The sequence below is a fragment of the Bubalus kerabau genome, chromosome 11, assembly GCF_029407905.1.
Source record: "Bubalus kerabau isolate K-KA32 ecotype Philippines breed swamp buffalo chromosome 11, PCC_UOA_SB_1v2, whole genome shotgun sequence".
Taxonomy (NCBI): Eukaryota; Metazoa; Chordata; class Mammalia; order Artiodactyla; family Bovidae; genus Bubalus; species Bubalus kerabau.
Window position 1 is genome coordinate 71,697,432 of NC_073634.1, and position 19,706 is coordinate 71,717,137.

The following is a 19,706-nucleotide window of genomic DNA, read 5'->3' on the forward strand; positions in this document are numbered from 1 at the left end:
CCTCAATAATCTTTTTTTCTTCACCAATTCAAATGCTGCCTGTTCAGTAAACTCTTCAAGATTCATCCCCTCCTTTATGACATCTACCTTGATTAATTTTACCTGGCTGAAGTCTCCCAGTTCACTCCATATTCATACAGAGATATGTTTTACTTAACAGGGGAGTTTTTAAAAAGAGAGGTGTAAGTCACCTTTAAAAAAAACATTAAAGCCTGGCTTATGTTCACCAGGGGAATGACTTAAAGTGCTCTATTATTAATGCTTTTGTAAGGTGAAGAATCCTTTTGTTGGATGACTATGGATCTCCAGTAATTTTCAGTTTTGAAAGATCAGGTTGAAGACATATAATACTGATTGCACACTTATATGATATGTCTCCGTACATGAGGCACCTGCTAGGCATCTCGTTCCAGGGCCCACTGGGACCTCAGACTCAGTGCATTCTCACCTGAGTGCCTCATTTTCTTCCTCAAGGCTTGTCCCTCTGTAATCCCTGCTTCACTCAGGCCTGAAACCTCAGAGTCATCTCTTGATGTCTGTCCTTGCCCTTCTGTCTGTCCCTCGTAGCCCTGGCTTGTCACTTCATGCCTGTGAACTCCCTTGCATCTCCTGCATTCTCTCCATGACCCTCTGCCTCTATTATAGTTCAGGTACATGGCCTTCTTAACTCTTCTCCCTGTAACAATTCTAGCTTGTTCTCTAATGCATCATTTCCCATTCAGCTACGCAAGCAAACTGCCAAAAGCATCATTCTTATCATGATCCTTCTCTGCTCAAAGATCTGTAATCTCCCCATCACCTTGCCTCTAGCTTGCAGCTAAATATCTGAGTGTGTCATCCAGACCCCTACCTTTACCAGCCTGCACGCACCTTCATCACCCCTGCCTTATTCTGCTCAAATCCTTTCCATTTTCAGAGACCTCCCAAGCGTCCTTTCCTACTGGAAGAAGTCTGTTCTTCAGATGGAAATGACCTGTCTTTCCACAACACTTTATGCAAATTATTCTCATAGCCAGTATCCTCCTAGTGCATCCTTACACTACTTCTACTCTTCCTCCCCAACCTGTTTGCTTGCTGCCTGCTGGGAGCTGTCTTCATCCTCACCTTTCTCTTTCATGTCTTATGTGAAGTGAGTGCTTAATAAAGATGTGCTATAGGACTGTACAGCTGTCCTTTTCCTTTTTCTTATTCATGTTTTGCTGTTGACGTGTGCTGCCCCCATTAAATTATAAGTTTTGTGAAGTCTGTAACTGCCTTTGTTTTTTTATGCCCATCCTTACTGTACAATCCCCATTGCATGCATGCTCAGTTACTAAGTTGTGTCCAGTTCTTTGTGACCCCATGGACTATAGCCCACCCCCCTCCACCCCCCGTTTGTCTGTTCATGGGATTTCCCAGGCAAGAATACCAGAGTGGGTAGCCATTCCCTTCTCCGGAGGATCTTCCTGACCTAGGGATCAAACCTGCGTCTCTTGCATTGACAGGCAGGTTCTTTACCACTGAGAACAGGGAAGCCTACAGTCCTCATCTCTCTCCCTCTCTCTCTTTAGTCGCTAAGTCATGTCCAATGCTTGCGACCCCATGGACTGTAGCCTGCCAGGCTCCTCTGTCCATGGGATTCTCCAGGCTAGAATACTGGAGTGCATTGCCATTTCCTTCTTCAGGGGAAGGAAATTCCCAACCCAGGAATCGAACCCACGTCTCCTGCATTGCAGGCAGATTCTTTACCAACTGAGCTGTGAGGGACAGTCCCCATAGATGGTGTTTATTATGCTAAGTGCTGAATTTTCCATTAGCCCTTGTGTTTCAAGGTTGTATAGCCCTAATGGTAGAAATACAGCAAATTGGCAATTCATCCCAGGCACTCTGGCCTCTGGTTTGTTTATTCATTCATTCATTTATTTATATCCCACGTGGAAGGTACAAATTTCAGGCCACAACAGTAGGGTGCAAGAAATGTCACATTTCTTTATTTCTCTAAATCAAATTTAATCAGTGCCAAGCTTCCACCTGCTGAGCTGGCAGGAAATTCAATCTGTCTTCTGAGAGGCCCCGCTCCCATCCTCCCTTTGAGGATTGTATAAAAGCCTCAGGGTTCTCATTAGTTCCGAGGAGCTGAGGAAGGACCCTTTTGTTTGGGGTCCATACCGGTCACATCCTAGCTCACGTGATCTGCAGAACAGTGGCTCCTCTGCTTTTGTGTTAACAAAGCTGGAGGGCTCAGTCTGGAAGCCTCAGGTACTTTCTGAGATCTCCCATGGTCCCCCAGCACTACAAGGAGAAGAACCCTAGCCTTTACCTCTCAAGATTTCTCCAGAAACCAGGCTCCATCACTCCAGGGGATATTCTCAAAAATTTCTCCACATGAGAGAGGAAAAATACCTCTTGTTCTTTTTAGCCTATTTCAGTATTACCTTCCTAAAATCAATACCAGAGTGATTTTTCTGTCATACATATCAATAAACTGACTTATGCTCAGCACACATGTTATAACTTTGTGACAGTATAGAAACAGAAATAACAAATTTGGACCAGGAAAAGAACTCAAAGTCCCAGTAGCTCTAATTGCTATAGTTAAGCTTCACATTTGATTCTAAACTTTCTGTTGTTCAACTGAAAAGGGAGATGTGGCTTCATAACTTTGTTATCAGAAAGGAGGAATCATAACTCTATTATCAGAGAGGGAGAAACAATCAGTTTCTCAAGAGAGGCAAAGATTTTTCTGTTTCTTGATTCTAAACTAAATTTCTCTTGTGATTAGAGGGGCCATGAAGCTAAGCCTCTGAGGCCTCCCATGCAGGCCCTGTTACTGCCACTGCCTGTTGTCAACCACCTGTGAGTGTAAGTGTGCCCAGGGCCCTACACATGGGAGCGTTGAGCACCGACGCTGGCTCCTTCTTTTGCTACCTTTATCTTCCATTCACATGTCTAAGTATGGCCAGATATTATTGATATCATCACCGCACCACAGTCTAAGTGGAACAAAGGTGGAAATAAACATCTACTAAAGATCATGACCTAAGTAAACCCAAAGGTATGTCCAATCTGCGCAGGTAGGTTCTGCTCCTGATATTGCCTTTGGTTATTGATGGCTCTTGGCCAATTTTTTCTCCTGTGAAATCTCTTTGAGCATCGGAGCTGGGACTCTTACCTTCATCATTGAATCACCGGTGTCTCTCATGATGCCTGGTTTTGAACAGGTGCTGATGAAATCACTGTGAATTCATATGCTTTGTTTTTTTTCCCTCTATTTCATATCTGTAGCATCATCTTTTAAGTTACCCTCCAGGGTTTCAGAAATAACGTGGAGATAAATGAGAAAAGAGTTCCTCCAAGGTGGACCTTTTTCCACCTCATACTTGACAGGTCTAATGAAATAGGTCTGAGGATCTATCATGGACTTAAGAGACATAGGAGAATTAAATGAAAGTATAGGAACATTGTTTCATTAAATAGAGAATATCAGTAAAGGGATATTATATATATATATATATGTATATAGTGATACATATATCACTATATATATGTATATGCATACACACATATATATATGAGAACCAAATAGCCATTCTGGAGCTAAAAAGTATAATAACTAAAATGAAAAGTTCACTGGAGAAATTCAGCAGTATGTTTGAGTTGGCAGAAGAAAGAATCAGTGAACTAAAAATAAGTCAATTGAGATTATCCAGTCTGAGGAACAGAATGAAAAAAGAATGACGAAGAATAGACAAAATATAAGAGACTTGTGGGATGCTATAAAGTATGCCAGCATGTGGGTAATGGGGCCCCAGAAGAAGAGAAGAGAAAGTGACATGAAGAATATTTGAAGAAATAATATGCAAAAGCTTCTCAAATTTATGAAATACATTGATCAACACATCCTAAAAGCTCAATGAATTATAAGTAGAGTAAGTCAACGAAATCCATGCTTAGGTACACCACAAACCATAGAAAGTCAAAGACAGAGAGAGGATTTTTAAAGCAGCAGGAGAGATGTGTCATGTACAAGGGATGTCAATAAGATTTACAGCTGACTTCTCATCAGAAAGCTTGGAGGCCAGAAGTCAGTGGTTTGGAATATTCAAAATGCTGAAAGAGAAGGATTGTCAACCAAGCAGTTTATATTCATTAAAAAATAAGTAAAGGAGAAATTAAGACATTCTCAGATAAACAAAACAGAGAATTTGTCATTAGAAGACCTGCTGTACAAGAAATACTAAGGAGAGTCTTTCAGGCAAAAGTAAAAAAGTAACTCAAATCCATGCAAAGAAATAAAGAGCAGTAGGAAAAGTTACTTTACAGTGTAAATGTACTTTTTATCTGTTATTCTTTTATTTTCCTATCTGATTTAAAAGACAACTATACAAAGCAATAATTATAAAGCTGTGTTGATAGGCTTATAATGCATAAAGATGTGATTTGTTTAGCAGTAATAGCATGAAGTAGGGGAAAGAATGGAGCTATATTGAAGCAAAGTTTTTATATACTATTGAAAATAAATTGGTATTAATCCAAACTAGATTGTTATAAATTAAGATGTTAATTGTAATTTCCAGGGAACTCATTAAAAAAATAGTTCCAAAAAAAGAAGAAGAAGAAAAAACAGTGGGTAATAAAATGGTACACCAGAAAGCATCCATATAGCGTAAAGAAGTCAATAATGAGAAATAAAGGAACAATACATCCATATAGAAAACAAATAGCAAAATGGCAGACATAAATCCTACCTTATCACTAATTACACTGTATTTAAATAGACTCAACACTTTAATCAAAAGGCAGACACTGGCAAAATGGATTTAAAAAAAAACACAATCCTGTCTACAAGATATATTTTCTATTCAAAGACACAAATCAGTTAGAAGTAAAAGGAGAGTTAAAGCTATAACAGGCAAACAGAAACCAAATGCAGCTATACTAATATCAGACATATTAGAAATAGAAAAATTTGATTTTTTTTGGAGACCAAGAACATTTTATAATGATAAAAGGGTCAATTGATCAGGGAGACATAACAATTATAAGCATAATCACTTAACAGCAGAACCCCAAAATATATGAATTAACAGAACTGAAAACTCAGCAGATGGCCGACAAGGAAAAATGGCTTGGACACTAGAGACCAGCTAGACTTAACAGATATCTATGGAACACTTCACCCAACAATAACAGAATAGACATTCTTCTCAAGGGCACATGGGTCATCCTCCAGGGTAAACCATGTATCAGGCCATGCAACAACTCAATAAATTTATAAAGATTGAAATAATGCAAAATATTTCCCCAGCCATGATGGAGTTAAATTGGAAAGCAATTACAGAAGGAAATTTGGAAAATAAGCAAATATGTGGGAATTTAAGCTACATACTTCTAAATAACCAATGAATTAAAGAAGAAATCACAGAGAAATTAGAAAATACTTGGAGAAGCATGAAAATGAAAATACAACATACCAAAACCTATGGGATGCTGATAAATCAGTGTGCTTAGAGGGAAATTGATGGCTGCAAATGCCTATATTTAAAAAGAAGAAAGATCTCAAATCAATAACCTCCACTTCCACCTTGAGAAATTAGAAAAAAGCAGATCAAAGAGATGGAAGGAAATTAATAAGGATTAAAGAAGAAATAAGTCAAATAGAGAATAGACAAGCAATCAAAAGATTAGAAAAAGACCTCAAGTCAGTGATTGGAGTACCCAGCCTTAGGAGGCTCAGGGGAACACTCCAGGCAGGGCTGCCAAGGATGGGTACCATTTTGTGGAAGGTCCTGGTGCTGGAATAAGCACCCTGTTTTGAAGTGTGGGCTGGGAGAAGTCCTTGAAACTTTTTTCCTGGAAGAGTAACCAAAAAAATGAGATAGGTATTCTAAAGGATTATCTGGAGTCAGTGTTCATTATTTGGGGTGTCCAGTGCATTTTAAAGGCCAAGGAGTGAAATCAGTAAAGTGAAGCTAGAGATTGCTAGAGTAGTCCAGGCAGCAGGGACAGAAGTCCAGGGACAAGCCACGGCAGTGGAAGGACAGATTTACTATAAAATGGATTCGTACAGAAGAAAGACTTCATAGGATTTGATGGCTGTCTGGATCTTTGCTTTGAGAAGTAAAGAAACGAGCAAGACTGAGTTCAGTCTTGGCTCCATCATGGACTTGCTATTTGACTTTAGGCTATTCTTCTGAGCCCCCAGGCCCCTCATCTATGAAACAAGACTAGCAGTGCTTGCCTGGCCTATATTCTAGGATTTTTTGTGTGATTGAAATGGAATAATGGGCATAAAAGAGGTGTAACAGCCACTTGTGAACGTTCAAACTCTTGACCAGTATGAGGATTTGTTTGCGGTTTTCATGAGTTCTGTTTCTGATGTGCATTTTCAGTAGTGAGCCCATCCAAGTGGCTGAGCTAATGGTTGGAAATGTGGGAGGAATTCTGGAGAGAAGTTGGTGTCAGAATCAACGTTTGTGCCTGACTTGCCTATTGCCTATCTCAGGGAGAGGAGTGGAGAGAGAAGTGGGGTGGTGGTGGGGTGGGCAAGGACTCTGCCAGCTGGGAGATGGATCTCCTTAGGGGCAGAGGCAGGCCAGGGTGGGAAGGAAGTAGGAACTCACTTGGGGACAGGGTTTCCCAGAGCCTCAGCTCTGAGTTGTGAGAGGGAGAAGGTAACAGGTTTGGGGATGATGGGGTATCTGAACTACACACAGGAGTTTCTGTGGAAAGTGATGGAAGCAAAGGCAGCCTTATCTGATTTTAGCTGGAGCATCAAGGGTAAGGAAAGATAGGTCATGGGAGACAGTGTTCGTTTAAATGCCTGGCTTTGGATGAGAGAATTGGGACAGTCTCAGAGTCTTGCACTGAGGTGTCATTGCTCTTTATTTTGAAATAGAAACTCTGTTGTGGTTCTACTGTGTGAAGTGTCAGGGTCCTGAGGGAGCCACCAGCGAGCACAGGTGCATGCGGGTTTGCAAGTAGGAGCCATGCCACACATCACATAGAGGGGGGACCCTCATCCACAGGAGCAGGAGGGAAATGCTCACAAATTAGAGATACCCTAATGCCAAGTTTCAGGGCCTGTCTGAGCACCTGGAGAAGGAGCCCCCCACCCACCCACCCTCACCCCAGGCCAGCAGTGCTCATTTTGGTGACTTGATGCCTTGACTGCCATTTGTCCCCTCCCCTGATGCCAGTCCATTCCCCAAGTCAACTGCTTGCTGATCACGGTATAGAGATAAACCTGGGCTGGGTGTGACTCCATGTCCCTCCCAGCTCAGGGCCCCTTTGGGAGCTAACCGATTCAGTGATGCCCTTAGGGTGTGGGAGGCAGCCTTTCCTGGCTCCGTGTCTCCCAGAGCCTGGCAGAGCCCAGCTGTTTTTCCAGCGTGAAGCAAAGTGCTGCCTGAGGCAGGGCTTCCTGGCTTTGAAGTGCAGGACTCATCTTCTGCTCTTCAAGGCAGATCAGTGGGAGGTTGATCTGACCTTAATGGCTCAGCGGTGCTGCTGGTCTGTGCTGAGCAGGGGCTTCCTGGGCCTGAAAGAGTTGGAGGGTGGAGGTGGGGATGCAGAGAGGAACATTCTCAACATTCTCTCCATTCCCTTGTCTGGAAGATCACAGAAGCAAGTTGTGACTGTGCTTCCATGGACCTCTGGGCTGCTTCTGTAATTTCACAGTCCCAGGATGCTTTTTAAAAAAAAAAAAATAATTTTGCATCTCTTTGTTTCTATGTGGGAGGAGCTTGAATTGTCTCTGCTTTTTGGAAAAAAAAAAAAAAAAGCAGAGACATTACTTTGCCAACAAAGGTCCGTCTAGTCAAAGCTGTGGTTTTTCCAGTGGTCATGTATGGACCTGAGAGTTGGACTATAAAGAAAGCTGAGCACCGAAGAATTGATGCTTTTGAACTGTGGTGTTGGAGAAGACTCTTGAGAGTCCCTTGGACTGAAAAGAGATCCAACCAGTCCATCCTAAAGGAAATCAGTCCTGAATATTCATTGGAAGGACTGATGCTGAAGCTGAAGCTCTAATACTTTGGCCACCTGATGCGAAGAACGGACTCATTGTTAAAGACTCTGATGCTGGGAAAGATTGAAGGCAGAAGAAGAAGGGGAGGACAGAGAATGAGATGGTTGGATGGCATCATCAACTCAATGGACAGGAGTTTGAGCAAACTCCAGCAGATGGTGAAGGACAGGGAAGGCTGGCATGCTGCAGTCCATGGGGTCACAGAGTCGAACACGACTGAGCGACTGAACAACAACAATCTACTTATTTACTTTTTAACTTATTTATTCTACTTATTTGCTTACTGGAGATGACAATTCAAGTTCAGTTCAGTTCAGTTCAGTCGTTCAGTCGTGTCCGACTCTCTGTGACCCCATGGACTGCAGCACGCCAGGCTTCCCTGTCCTTCACCATCTGCTGGAGCTTGCTCAAACTCATGTTGCTTGAGTCGGTGGTGCCATCCAACCATCTCATTCTCTGTCGTTCTGATCTCCTCCTGCCCTCAGTCTTTCCCAGCATCAGAGTCTTTTCCAATGAGCTGGCTCTTCACATCAGGTGCAAAGATAAGTAGACATGAAATAAATAGATAGTGAAAATTATTTGATATCTGTTAGATAGATTTAAAATATTTTTCAAAATTGGGTCATCTCCCAGGATGAAGAAGTTTTTTATTCCTGTGTAACAGGATGCTTTTTTTTTTTTAACTTTTTATTTTGTATTGAAAGTGAAATGAAAGTGTAGTCGCTCAGTCCTGTCCAACTCTTTGGGACCCCATGGACTGTGTAGCCTGTCAGGCTCTTCTGTCTGTGGAATTCTCCAGGCAAGAATACTGGAATGGGTTGCCATACCCTTCTCCAGGGGATCTTCCTAACCCAGGGATCGAACCCGGGTCTCCTGCATTGTAGGCAGATTCTTAATCATCTGAGCCACCAGGGAAGCCCTATTTTGTATTGGGGTGTAGCTGATTAACAATGTTGTGATGGTTTCAAGTGAACAGTGAAGGGACTCAGCCACAAATGGCTATGTCTCCATTCTCTCCCAAACTCCCCTCCCATCTCAGGATGCTTCTTAATATGCTGGACTGCAGAAGGCACCAGAAAAGTAAAAGCAGCAGAAGTCAAGCTCAGCTACCCTGAACTGCCAGCATCATCTATTTCTTGAAGCCTGGAAATGAACATTGCCTCTCCTTTGGTTGCTGTTCAAAGGGAGCCCGGCACGGTGGTCTCCCTACCTGATCCCCGCACCCTGACTTCCTCTTCCCCAACCTGGGCTCAGGTAGGAATGAAAGTTCTGGGGTGTCAGTGGTTGGAGGCATCTCGAGTGGGTGAACCCCCAACCAGCCAGCCCCACAAGTTCCCCAGGGACTGTGGGTACAGAAGACTTTCTGAGAAGGGGTTTGGGCCTGAGCCCTTGACTAGTCACCCACTTTAGGAATCTGGTCTCAACATCATAGACCTGAAGGGTTTCTTTGTATTCTGAGTCTGGCCCTGAGCATCTATCCCTCTCCAAGGCCATCATGGCTTCAGCATGGCCTTTCTGAAGGACGAAGAAGACTCCTTCTAAAGGCAGGATGTTCCCCAGCAGATAGTATGGCAGCTCCAAGGAGTTCCTCTCAGGAGGCAGAGGGGGCAGGGCACAGCTGGGCAATGCCAGGGACAGCAGGCCCCAACCGGAGGACACTTGCTGGAGCCAGAACATGTTACCCAGAACACATTCTCCTCCTTCTCCGGGTGGTGAGGAAGGGAGCCTCCACCCTTCTTACAAGTCAGGATATATAGCCAAGATCCTGCACCCAAAGGCACATTTCCTTTTGAGATTCGAAGGGTGGCAGCTCTTTTCAAGGCACAGGCAGGGCATGTGCAGACTTCCTTTTACTACATTCCACCATGTTTGGATGCATTATGATTTCGAGAGGTGTGCCAAAAAGCTGGGACGGGTTGAGAATGAAGAGGATGCAGCCATGTGCTCCAGCTGCTTACTGTTTGGAAGACGCACATATTACAGTCTGTATGATGTGCCCTTACAGAGTGCTTGTCAGAGTGTGGGTGCGCCGTGGCTGCCCGGAGCAGAGAAGGACTCTCTTCCGGGAAGAACAGTAAGTGTATCTATTAGGATATGGGCTGAGCTGCTGTAATAAAGACACCAAAAATGATAGTGGTTCCAGCAAGATAGACGCTGCTGCTTCTCTCTCTGAACAGTCCAGAGGTGGTCCAAGGTGGGCCCTGATCCACAGTGTGAACTCACATGGAGAGCCCAGCTGTTGTGTTGCTTCTCCACATCTTAGTGTGTTGTCCTTGTCCCCACGGCTGAGACTGGCCACCACCATCCCATCCATGTCCCAGTGCAGGGGAAGAGGGAAGGAGAGGAGCAGGGACTGCCCATTTCCTTTATAAACACTGTGATCTGTATGTTATACACGTAATAGCCACTCATCTTCTATTCATTAGGTGGTTCCATCTAGCTCTAAGGCAGGCTGGGAAATACAGTCATTAGCTGGGTGAGCACGACCAGCTGAAAGTCAGAGGTTCTGTTCCCTGGTAGCTCAGCTGGTAAAGAATCCGCCTGCAATGGAGGACACCCCGGTTCGATTCCTGGTTTGGGAAGATCTGCTGGAGAAGGGATAGGCTACCTACCCACTCTAGTATTCTCAGGCATCCGTGGTGGCTCAGATGGTAAAGAATCTGCCTGCAATGCAGGAGACCTGAGTTCGATCCCTGGATTGGGAAGATCCTGGGAGAAGAGAACCGCTATCCACTCCAGTATTCTTGCCTTGAGAATTCCATGGATAGAGGAGCCTGGTGGGCTACAGTCCATGGGGTTGCAAAGAGTTGGACAGGGCTGAGCGACTTTCACTTTGTGTTTCCAAATGAATGCAGTGGAGAGAGACTCAAGGAGACAAAGACCAGTCTTTGCCTGAATGGCTTCACTGCCAGGGGACGCAGGTGCTACTGGAGGGCCGGGTGGTCGGATGCTGGTGGCTATGAGGAGGCGTTTGGGATGATAGTGGTGGAGGCACTGGGGGTGATGGAGGCGGCAGAGGCACCTATGGCAGTGAATGTGGTGGGGGGCACGGCAGAATATGTGTGAACAGGCAGCCTGACTATTCCTGACTTTGGTTCTTGGTGTGAGAGTCACAGAGCTTATCCAACACTTCATTTTGCAAATGAGAAAACAGATCCAGAGAGTTGAAGTGACTTGCTCAAGGTCACACCCCTCTTGAGTTGCTGAAGAGAAACTCAGAGCCGGGCCTCTGCTCTTCCGGGCCAATATTCTTCCCTTCCCACACGTTAGAGTTTTCGTGGGTGGGACAATTTGATGTGTGAGCACATAGGGAGCGCCCAGGGGAGCTGAGGGTTGTAGGAACACATGAGACCTGCTACAGATGCCCTCAATCCTGGCCCCCCGCCTGCCTTCTGAAAAGCAGTGCTTTCAGTTCGTTTTTTTTTTTTTTTTCCCTAACACAGCCGATCCCTCAACCGTAAGCTCCTCTCCACCCGCTGCTACTTAGCATGTGAGCTGTCCTTTCCCGCTCCTCACCTTCCTTTCCCCGCTAGACATCGTGGCAATGAAATACCACCTTGGCAGAGTCGGGGAATTTGTCATTTTTACATCTCCACATCCTAGTGTCTTCTGGTCCCAGTGACAAATAAATCCCTGGGCTGATGGCTGGCCCCGGCCATTCATTAAGCAAATAAAGCCCCAGCGTTTGAGCCAGAGACTCGTAAATAATCCCTAGTGTTTTATCCCCGTCTCCTGCTGCCTCCCAAGCTTTGCATATTTATAATACAGGAGCAGTGTTTCTGACACAGCCTATTATGGGTGGGAGACACGGGGGAGAAGGACAGACAGTGGAGGCCCAGTCACCGGGCCTGGCTGTGGGCAGCAGTCCTACAGCCCTGGGGTGTTAAAATCTCCCTCCAGCAGGGCTGAGTGAGGGGCTGTGTCATGTTGGGCCCTGGAGCCAGACCCGCTCTGGCTCCAGCTGAGATGCAGAGGAGGACAGAGACCTGGGCCGAATGGCAGCTTCAGCCCATCCTGTCCTGGGGGTAGAGGACCAGCATCTTGGAGAAGGAAGTGACTGTAGTGTGGGGGAGCCCGTGGCAGCTAAGTGCTGGTCGTGAAGGCTCCTCACAGAGGCCAGGCACCCTCAGGCCTGTCTCCCTGGGCAGTCTCATGGGTGAGGAGGTCAGACTTCCGCAGTGGGGAGCAGGAGGAAGATGAGAAAAAGTTTACGCAGGTAACAGTGAGGATGAGGAGAATAGACACTGAAGAAGAGCATCTGGCTCATAGGCACGTGCATGTGGGTTCCATGCCTCACTGCATACATTTGAATGATGGACTCAGCAAACCTCTGTTATCTGAGAAGGGTGTCACCATGCAACACCCTGCCCCCCTGTACACCCACACACCCACACGTGCACATGCACACACGCACACCGTAACCCTCTTAGCGTGTCACATCCCCCAGGGAGCATTTGTTGCCTAAAGCCTTCTAGAGGCAAAGACTATTATTTATGGAGGTGTGCAGTGTACACAGGTATGCGATGGTGGGTGTGAATTTCATTTCGGTTCCTATTTTAACCACAAAGTGTGGTGAGAAAGAGACACACAGGTAATGGGCAGTAGATACTCTATACCAGTCCCGAAAGGGAGGCTGGGGACACGCTGTTAAGCTGCTGTTATCCATGTACCAGGTTTCTTCTTAAAGTAGCCACGGTCAGCTGAGCTCACCCAGAACCCCTTTTGTCTAGACTCCTTGTGCACTGGCCTAGGACCACTGAGTTTTCAGGTTTGCTCTCTTTATTTGGCCCTGTCATAACCTCAGTGTAGGAGAATGCTGAGAGCAGAGCTTGTCTCTAGCTCTTGGTGAGAGCATGTGGGTGTCCCCTTTAGTGGGAGGTAGCCCAGAGAGTTCATTTAACATGGATTTTGATGCATCCCTGAACTGTATTTTTTTTTTTTAATGCATGGAGGATTGAATGAGAAGGCACAAGCAGAAAGGGAGAGTTGCATTCATAAAATGTTAGCTTTTGCTGTGTTTGCAGGTATGTGTGCTGTGTGGGTGAACTGGCCGCAGCATGTCGTGTATTCCTTACCTGGAGTTGCAGGTGGGCAGTTTCGGGATGGCTGGAGAAGAAGGGGCTCTGAACTTGGAGTTGAAGGTCCTGGATTTGGTTCCCAGGTGTGCCCTTGAGTCCTTCTGCACATGTTCACACACCTGACTCAGGCCAGTCCCCTGTCTATACAAGAGCATGATAGAAATTACCGGTCCCGGTGGCATGGTGGAATGGTCCAGTTATAAGACAGCTTGGAAATAAGCCAGGTTGGCGTGGAAACAGGTGGTGCTAGTATTAAAGAACCCTCCTGCCAATGCAGGAGACATAAGAGATGCGGATTCAATCCCTGGGTTGGGAAGATCCCTTGGAGGAGGGCATGGTAACCCACTCCAATATTCTTGCCTGGAGAATCCCATTGGCAGAGGAGCCTGGTGGGTTACAGTCCATAGGGTCGCACAGAGTCGGACACAACTGAAGCAACATAGCACATACCACAAGTGGAAACTCAAGGCCAGAGATTGGGAAAGGCTGGTCCACCGTCATCTGACACATTAGTGACCAAGGCAGGACTGGAACCCTTTGTGATCCTTGCCCAGCCCCCCTTCTGAGAAGCCATAGACACAAGGGCATTAGGAATCTCCTTAGAAGCAAACGTCTCCATGGAACGGCCAGGATAACCCCGAGTCACCCCATCCTTAGCCTCATTCATCTCTGAGCCAAGGCAGGGCAGCCTCTTACACCATTACAGTCCACACTCCAGCGTCTGTCTGGGGAGAGAAGACAAGATATTCTGCATCCAATTAAAAGCAACAGGAGAGTGTAAGGGAGACAGAAAGTAATTCTCCTTCTTGGAAGCCAGCCAGGGCATCCTCGTGCCAAGATTAAGAAGGATAATAACAGCAGCCATAATAGTGGGAAGGAAGAAGTTTCTACAAGGCCTCAGGGACCTGGCAAACTAAGAAGAGGAGAGGGGGAATCAGGATGGACAGTCTGACCTTTGCAAATCTGGAGAAAAGCCAGTGTCCCAGCCCCTCACTGGGGAGAAATGACCTCCTGGAGGTGCCCTTGGGTCTCCGGCCGGCTCTGTACCCTTGGCATGTCTGAGGACGAGCCCACTGCCATGGTTAAATGCCAGGTGTCAGCTGGGCAAGGCTATGGGACCCAGTTGTTTGGAAGCAACCAGTCTAGATATTGCTGTGAAGGTATTATAGACAGATGATAATCACTTAAATCAGTAGACTTGGAGTTAAGCCGGTGACCTTTGGAGTGTGGGTGGGCTCCATCCAATCATTTGAAAACTTCAAGCGAGGTTTCCTGAAGAAGAAGGAGTTCTCCTCAAGATGCTATCCTAGAAAGCCTGCCAGAGTTTCCAGGCTTTGGACTCGAGCATCCACTCTTGCTGGAGCCAATTACTTAACATCTCTCCCTCTCTCCTGTTGGATCTGTTTCTCTGGAGAAGCCTGATGAATATTTTGCTCGGCTCATCGCCAGATCTCCTGTCCCAGGTCCCCGCACCCTCCTCCCCACCCAGGTTAGAGCTCTCAGAGCTGACCTCGTCTCTGGCCTCCTCTTCTCTCCACCCACATCCAGTGGGCCCACAAGCCTGTGATGGTTTTCCCACTACTGTGGGACTATCGTTTGGTAGTGCCCATCTCACTTCCAGCCCTGACTTAGCATTCTCTAGCTGGTCCTGTTTAGCTTCTCGCATCAGGGCGATTGTGGTAGCCTCTGTACCTGTCTCGTGCGCTCTTTCTCCACCTCTCCATATTAGAGACTATTAGTGGTGGGAGGGTGGCTTGCAGATCATGAGCTCCAGCTCATCGGTTCTGGAATCAGACCTCCTGCATTGGATCCACGCTTGTCAACTTCCTCACAATACCATAAATCTTTTTGTCTCAGTTTTTCCATCTCTGAAGTAGGTACAATAGTAACACCTACATCTTGAAGTTATAAGAAGGATTAAGTTAGGTGAGCCACTTGAAGTGTTTAATACTCAGATCAATATTAGTTTCATTGTTATCACAGAAAAAAAAAAAAAAAAAAACTGACCCAAATGGGGATGAAGTGACTGGCCTGCTCAAGAGTCTGTGGTGTAGCCGAGACACCTGGCAGATGTTTTGACTTCCGGTCGCGGGCTCTTTCTCTCCTGTTCCAACAGCTCACCATCACTGCCGGGAAGGCTGTTCTGGAGCCAGCTGTGTGGAATTGCTCTCCTCCAAAGTTTTCAGTGGCTCCCCATTGCTTCTCCAGATAAAATCGATACTTTGGGACCTGACACTTATTCGGCAAATATTTGTTGAGTAGGATTATATGCTAAGCCTTGGACTGGGTGTTAAGGATACCCAATGGAGTTCCTGTCCTCATGGGGGTTATATTCTAGTGAGAGGAGAGAGAAGGCAAATAGGTGTATAAAAATCTCCATGGTGCTAATGAAATGCTGTGCAGAGAAATAGAACAGAATAAGGGGAAGGGTAGCCCAGAGAAGTCCTCTGGAAAGGCGAGGTGAGATATAAGCAGGAGGAGGTGAGACATGCAGCTATCTCAGGGAAAGACTTTCGGGTGGAAGTAATAGCACATGCAAAGGCCCTGTGGCAGGTGCTTGGCAGGGGTGGTGGAGGAATAACCAGGACCCCAGTATGACTGGAATGGGGTGACTGAGGAGGAGGATCAGGAGATAAGAATGTGTGGGGTCTTTGAGCCATTGAAAGGTTTTTGTTCCCGAGAGAGCTGTTCAGCCAGGAGATGGTTTGGTGAAGAAGTGTGTCATGACTTGACTTATATATTCAAAGGATAACTACTGATGACTTATGTGTGCAGAATAACCTCTAGGGAGAAAGGGGAGAAACAGGGAGGCCAGTTAAGAGTTCAGATGAGGGGTGACTTTGGCTCGGGCTCTGGCGATAGTGGTGGGGGTGCTGAGAGGTCACCTGGGATGTACTCCAGGTTTCCTGTCAGTGAGAGGAGTCAAGAGCAGCACATGCATTGAAGGCTGGAGAATCGAGGAGGATGGATTTGCCTCATACTGAGACGGGGAAGGCTTAGAGGAGAATGTTCAGAAAGGAAATCTGGTCTTGGGCTGGGGACGTATGTTCAGGATATATTTTAGACCTTAGAGTGGAGATGCTGGGTAAGCAGTTGGAAATGAAGAGGGAGAGAGGTTGGAGATAAAGATATAAATTCAGGAGTCATTTCTATATTGAAATCCTGGGACTTGATGAGATCATGAGGGGAGTGTGTGTGGATGCAGAAGAGAGGATGACTGGCCTCAGAATGGGGGTACTTCAGTGCTTAGCTGGGAGGATGAGGCTGAGAAGGGGTGGTCAGAGAGGTGGAAGGGGACATGGAGAGAGTGGGGTTGCAGAGGTGAAGGAGGAAGGCACCCCAGTGGGAGGGCTGTAGCTGCTGTGCAGTGATGCTGTTGAATGAAGCATGCTGAGAATTAGGACTTATCTATAGGATTTAACCTCTGTGGAAGGATGACCTCCATATGGGTCACTCACAAATCATAGCTGACCTCCATAAGGGCCATTTCAGTAGAGAGTAGGGCTGAGAGCCTGATGAGGTGGGGCTCAAGAGAAAAGGGAAGGAGACTGTAAATATGGGATCTTTTTTCATACAAGGGGATTATTGCTAGAGAGCAATCCAGGGGTCAAGGGAGTGTTTTTAAAATGGCAAATATGTTATTAGGTGTATGTGCTAGTGAGCTGATCCAGGGGAGAGGGAAACTGTGATGATGTAAGATAAGACCGAGAGGATACAATTACAGGAAGGAAGGAACTTGAGGCAAGAGGGCAGGCAAGTAGCATTCCCACACTGTCCTGAAAGTGGTCCCTCTTGGCCATCTGTGCTGTCTGCCTGGGCTTTCGAGCACTTTTATCATCAGTGCTGACTTCACTAAGCAGATGAAGTTCATGCTGAGGGCAACAGCATAGCAGGACCACTGTGGGTAGGGAGTGAGGGAGGGAATTCAGTTCCCATCAGCTTACCCAGCATTTTGGTATTGGAAGAGCCACAAAGCTACTGTCCATTCCAATATACTTGTAAATATACTTGTAAGCTTTACTGTGGCATGTTGTGTTTATTTAGAATTATATATGGGAGGTGTCACGATTTCTTCTGGCCTTAGGACCCCTAAAGATCCTCATCGGATCACCCTCACACCCCCTTCCTCCCTCAGGAGGCTGAGTGCCTTGAGGATGCATTGCAGCCCACCTGTCTTGGGGCCCCTGAGGCATCTCCTTAGCTCCTAAAGATACATTTGCTCTGTGTGAAAACACTGTTTAGCAGAAGTGTTAACATGGCAACTGGAGGACCTGTGTGGGATGGTATTTTGACTTTGAGAAGGGTAGGGTGGTGGTGATGAATGGTCATACTGCAGAACCTGGGGAGAACAGGACTGCAGGGGTGAGACTGGGGTCATGATCCATAGACTCAGCCCAAGGGGAGGCTGACCAAAGCCAGGTGTTACAATGGACCCCACATCCCAGCATCTGCCTCCGAGGAGACCCCCTGGGGTCTTTGTGGCCATATTTCGAGTGTGCCAGTGTCCACATTAAACGAGAAAAAGGGCTTTGATTAGAGTGCTCATCCATATTTTTCCTGAGAAAATCAAGTGGATGTCAAAGAACAGCTCTCCTTTCTCCCTTCTCTTCCTTTCCTTTCTGACCCACACCTGCCATCCATCCATACACATATTCACAAAACACAGTCAGGGTCTCTGAAAATATTCTAGCCCACGGAGCATAGTCTGCAGAGCCACAGGGGAAGAAAGGTTCATCTCTTCTATTGATGCGTCTGCCTTCCAGGCTTCACTGTGCACACAGATTATCCCATTTTTACGAATTAGGACAATGCCCTTTAAAGTGGATGTGACATCCCCATTCTATAGACGAGAAAAACTGATCCATAGAGAAGTGAAGAAACCTATGCAGGGCACTCAGCCAGAACAGGACAGAGCACACGTTAACCTCCAGTCTCCTGGCTTCCAGGATCCAGGCCAGTGCTCTTTCTACTACCCCAGGGGTCGGAAAATGTTTCCTATAAAGGCCCAGATAGTAGATATTTTAAGCTCTGCAGGCCATATGGCCTCAGCTCTGCTGCTGTAGTGAGAAGGCAGCACATGGTATAAATGAGTGGGTGTGACTGGGTTTCCATAAAACTTTATCAGTGGAGGTGGCGGCTGGATTTGGTCCAAAGGGCCGAGAGAGAGGACCCCAGACCTCCTTCACAATGTCTCCTCCCTTCACGCCCTTCTGTGACCCCAGCTTCACGAGGCCCTTGCGGGGTTCCTTCCTTGTCTACAAACGGGCCCATGCCTGCAGCACCTGCTGGCTTTTCCAGCTCCCGCGTGCGTCTCTCTTAGCTCCAGTATGGGCATTTTCCACTCCTGCCTTCCCTCTAGGCCCATTGGCAGGTGATTAAGAGCCCAGCTCTACATTTCTGACAGCAGTGGCTGGCAGGAGGGACCGCATGGCTGAGATAAGCGAGCGTGTACTGGGGAAGGGGGCCGGCCACGTGGGACGAGGGTTTTGTTCCTGGAGAGGAGTAATAAGCATGTAATTGGCTTTTCAGAATCATGCAGGCTACTGGAAAAGCCTGTCTCTGTCCCACACCATGTTCTCTTCTGAGCGGCCGAGGCTGGCTCACCCAGAGGAGGGATGAGCTAGATGAATTCTGGGTCGGCAGGTGGGGGCTACTTTGTCCTCATCTTGTAGGCTGTATGATGCTTGGGAGCCGAGAGGCAGGTTAGGAAAAGACAGAAGGTAAGTTGTTCACAGCAGCAACATCCCCCCAGCACGAGGCAGGAGAAGTGGGTCTGGGAGGACCATTCCTAGATCCAGCATGACTGTTGAGAAGAGAATTAAGTAGCTTCCCTAGGGTGCTGGGGCCCTTCGGGGTCTGTAAAATAGACCATCTTTGCATGACCGACAAGGCCGCCTTGAACTCCAGGCAAAGGTAGGAATTCTATATGCTGCCAGGGGGGTGGATCTCTGACAATATTTGATGGTGGGGAGGGCAAGGGATGTAGGAGGTCCCCTGCTTCTCTCTAAGCCTCTCTGTTTTCTGGGTGTCACTGACCCACATGAAGGTATTAACAACTGCAGCCATTTTTTTTTTTTTTATGAAACTGTTTTTAGAAAAACCAGCTTTCACTGTAGGTTGTCTTTAGTTTAATCCCCCTTTAACGAACACAATTAAAATAACATCTATAGCATGAATCTGTGTTCACGTCCCGGCTAATGATCCTGCGCTGCTTTGCGTGTTTTAGCAATGAAACATGTCTGTCTAGCGTGTTTGTTTCCCAGTCCCTGATCAATCAGCACTGGCCCCTCCAGCAGGGATGCTGTTTGTAGGGTAGATGGTTTGAGGACCTCTCACTTGTATTCTAGTACAATCCTGTGCTTAGATTCTGGCACAGTAAGACTCTCTTACCCTTGTAGAGAGCTCTTAGGTTGTCAAGGCACTTTAATATGCACCTTTTTACTTTATCCCCACAGTGACCCTGTGACTTAGGTAGCTCCGGTATCATGACTTCCATCTTACAGAAGGGCTAATGGAGGCTCCAAGCTTGGACTTTTGAGGTCACACAGGGCCCAAGTGCTGGCCCCTGGGAAGGGAGCCAGGTTAACCAGGGAAGGCCCCTGGTTAACATCGGGAGAAAC

The 19,706-nt window shown here is 46.6% G+C and overlaps 1 protein-coding gene across 2 annotated transcripts in view; it reads left to right on the top strand.

The window, feature by feature from the left end:
- Window positions 1–19,706, top strand: part of GALNT14 (polypeptide N-acetylgalactosaminyltransferase 14) — a 216,842-nt gene that overhangs the window by 88,965 nt on the left and 108,171 nt on the right. The window contains exon 1 of one of the 2 annotated variants that reach the window (XM_055540588.1): window positions 9,149–9,262. The exons of the other annotated variant lie outside the window; for it this stretch is intronic. Within the exon in view, the coding sequence (XP_055396563.1) occupies window positions 9,158–9,262 (105 nt within the window). The 5' untranslated portion in view covers window positions 9,149–9,157. Of the gene's footprint in view, window positions 1–9,148; window positions 9,263–19,706 lie in introns of those variants that run through there. 2 annotated transcript variants of the gene reach the window in all.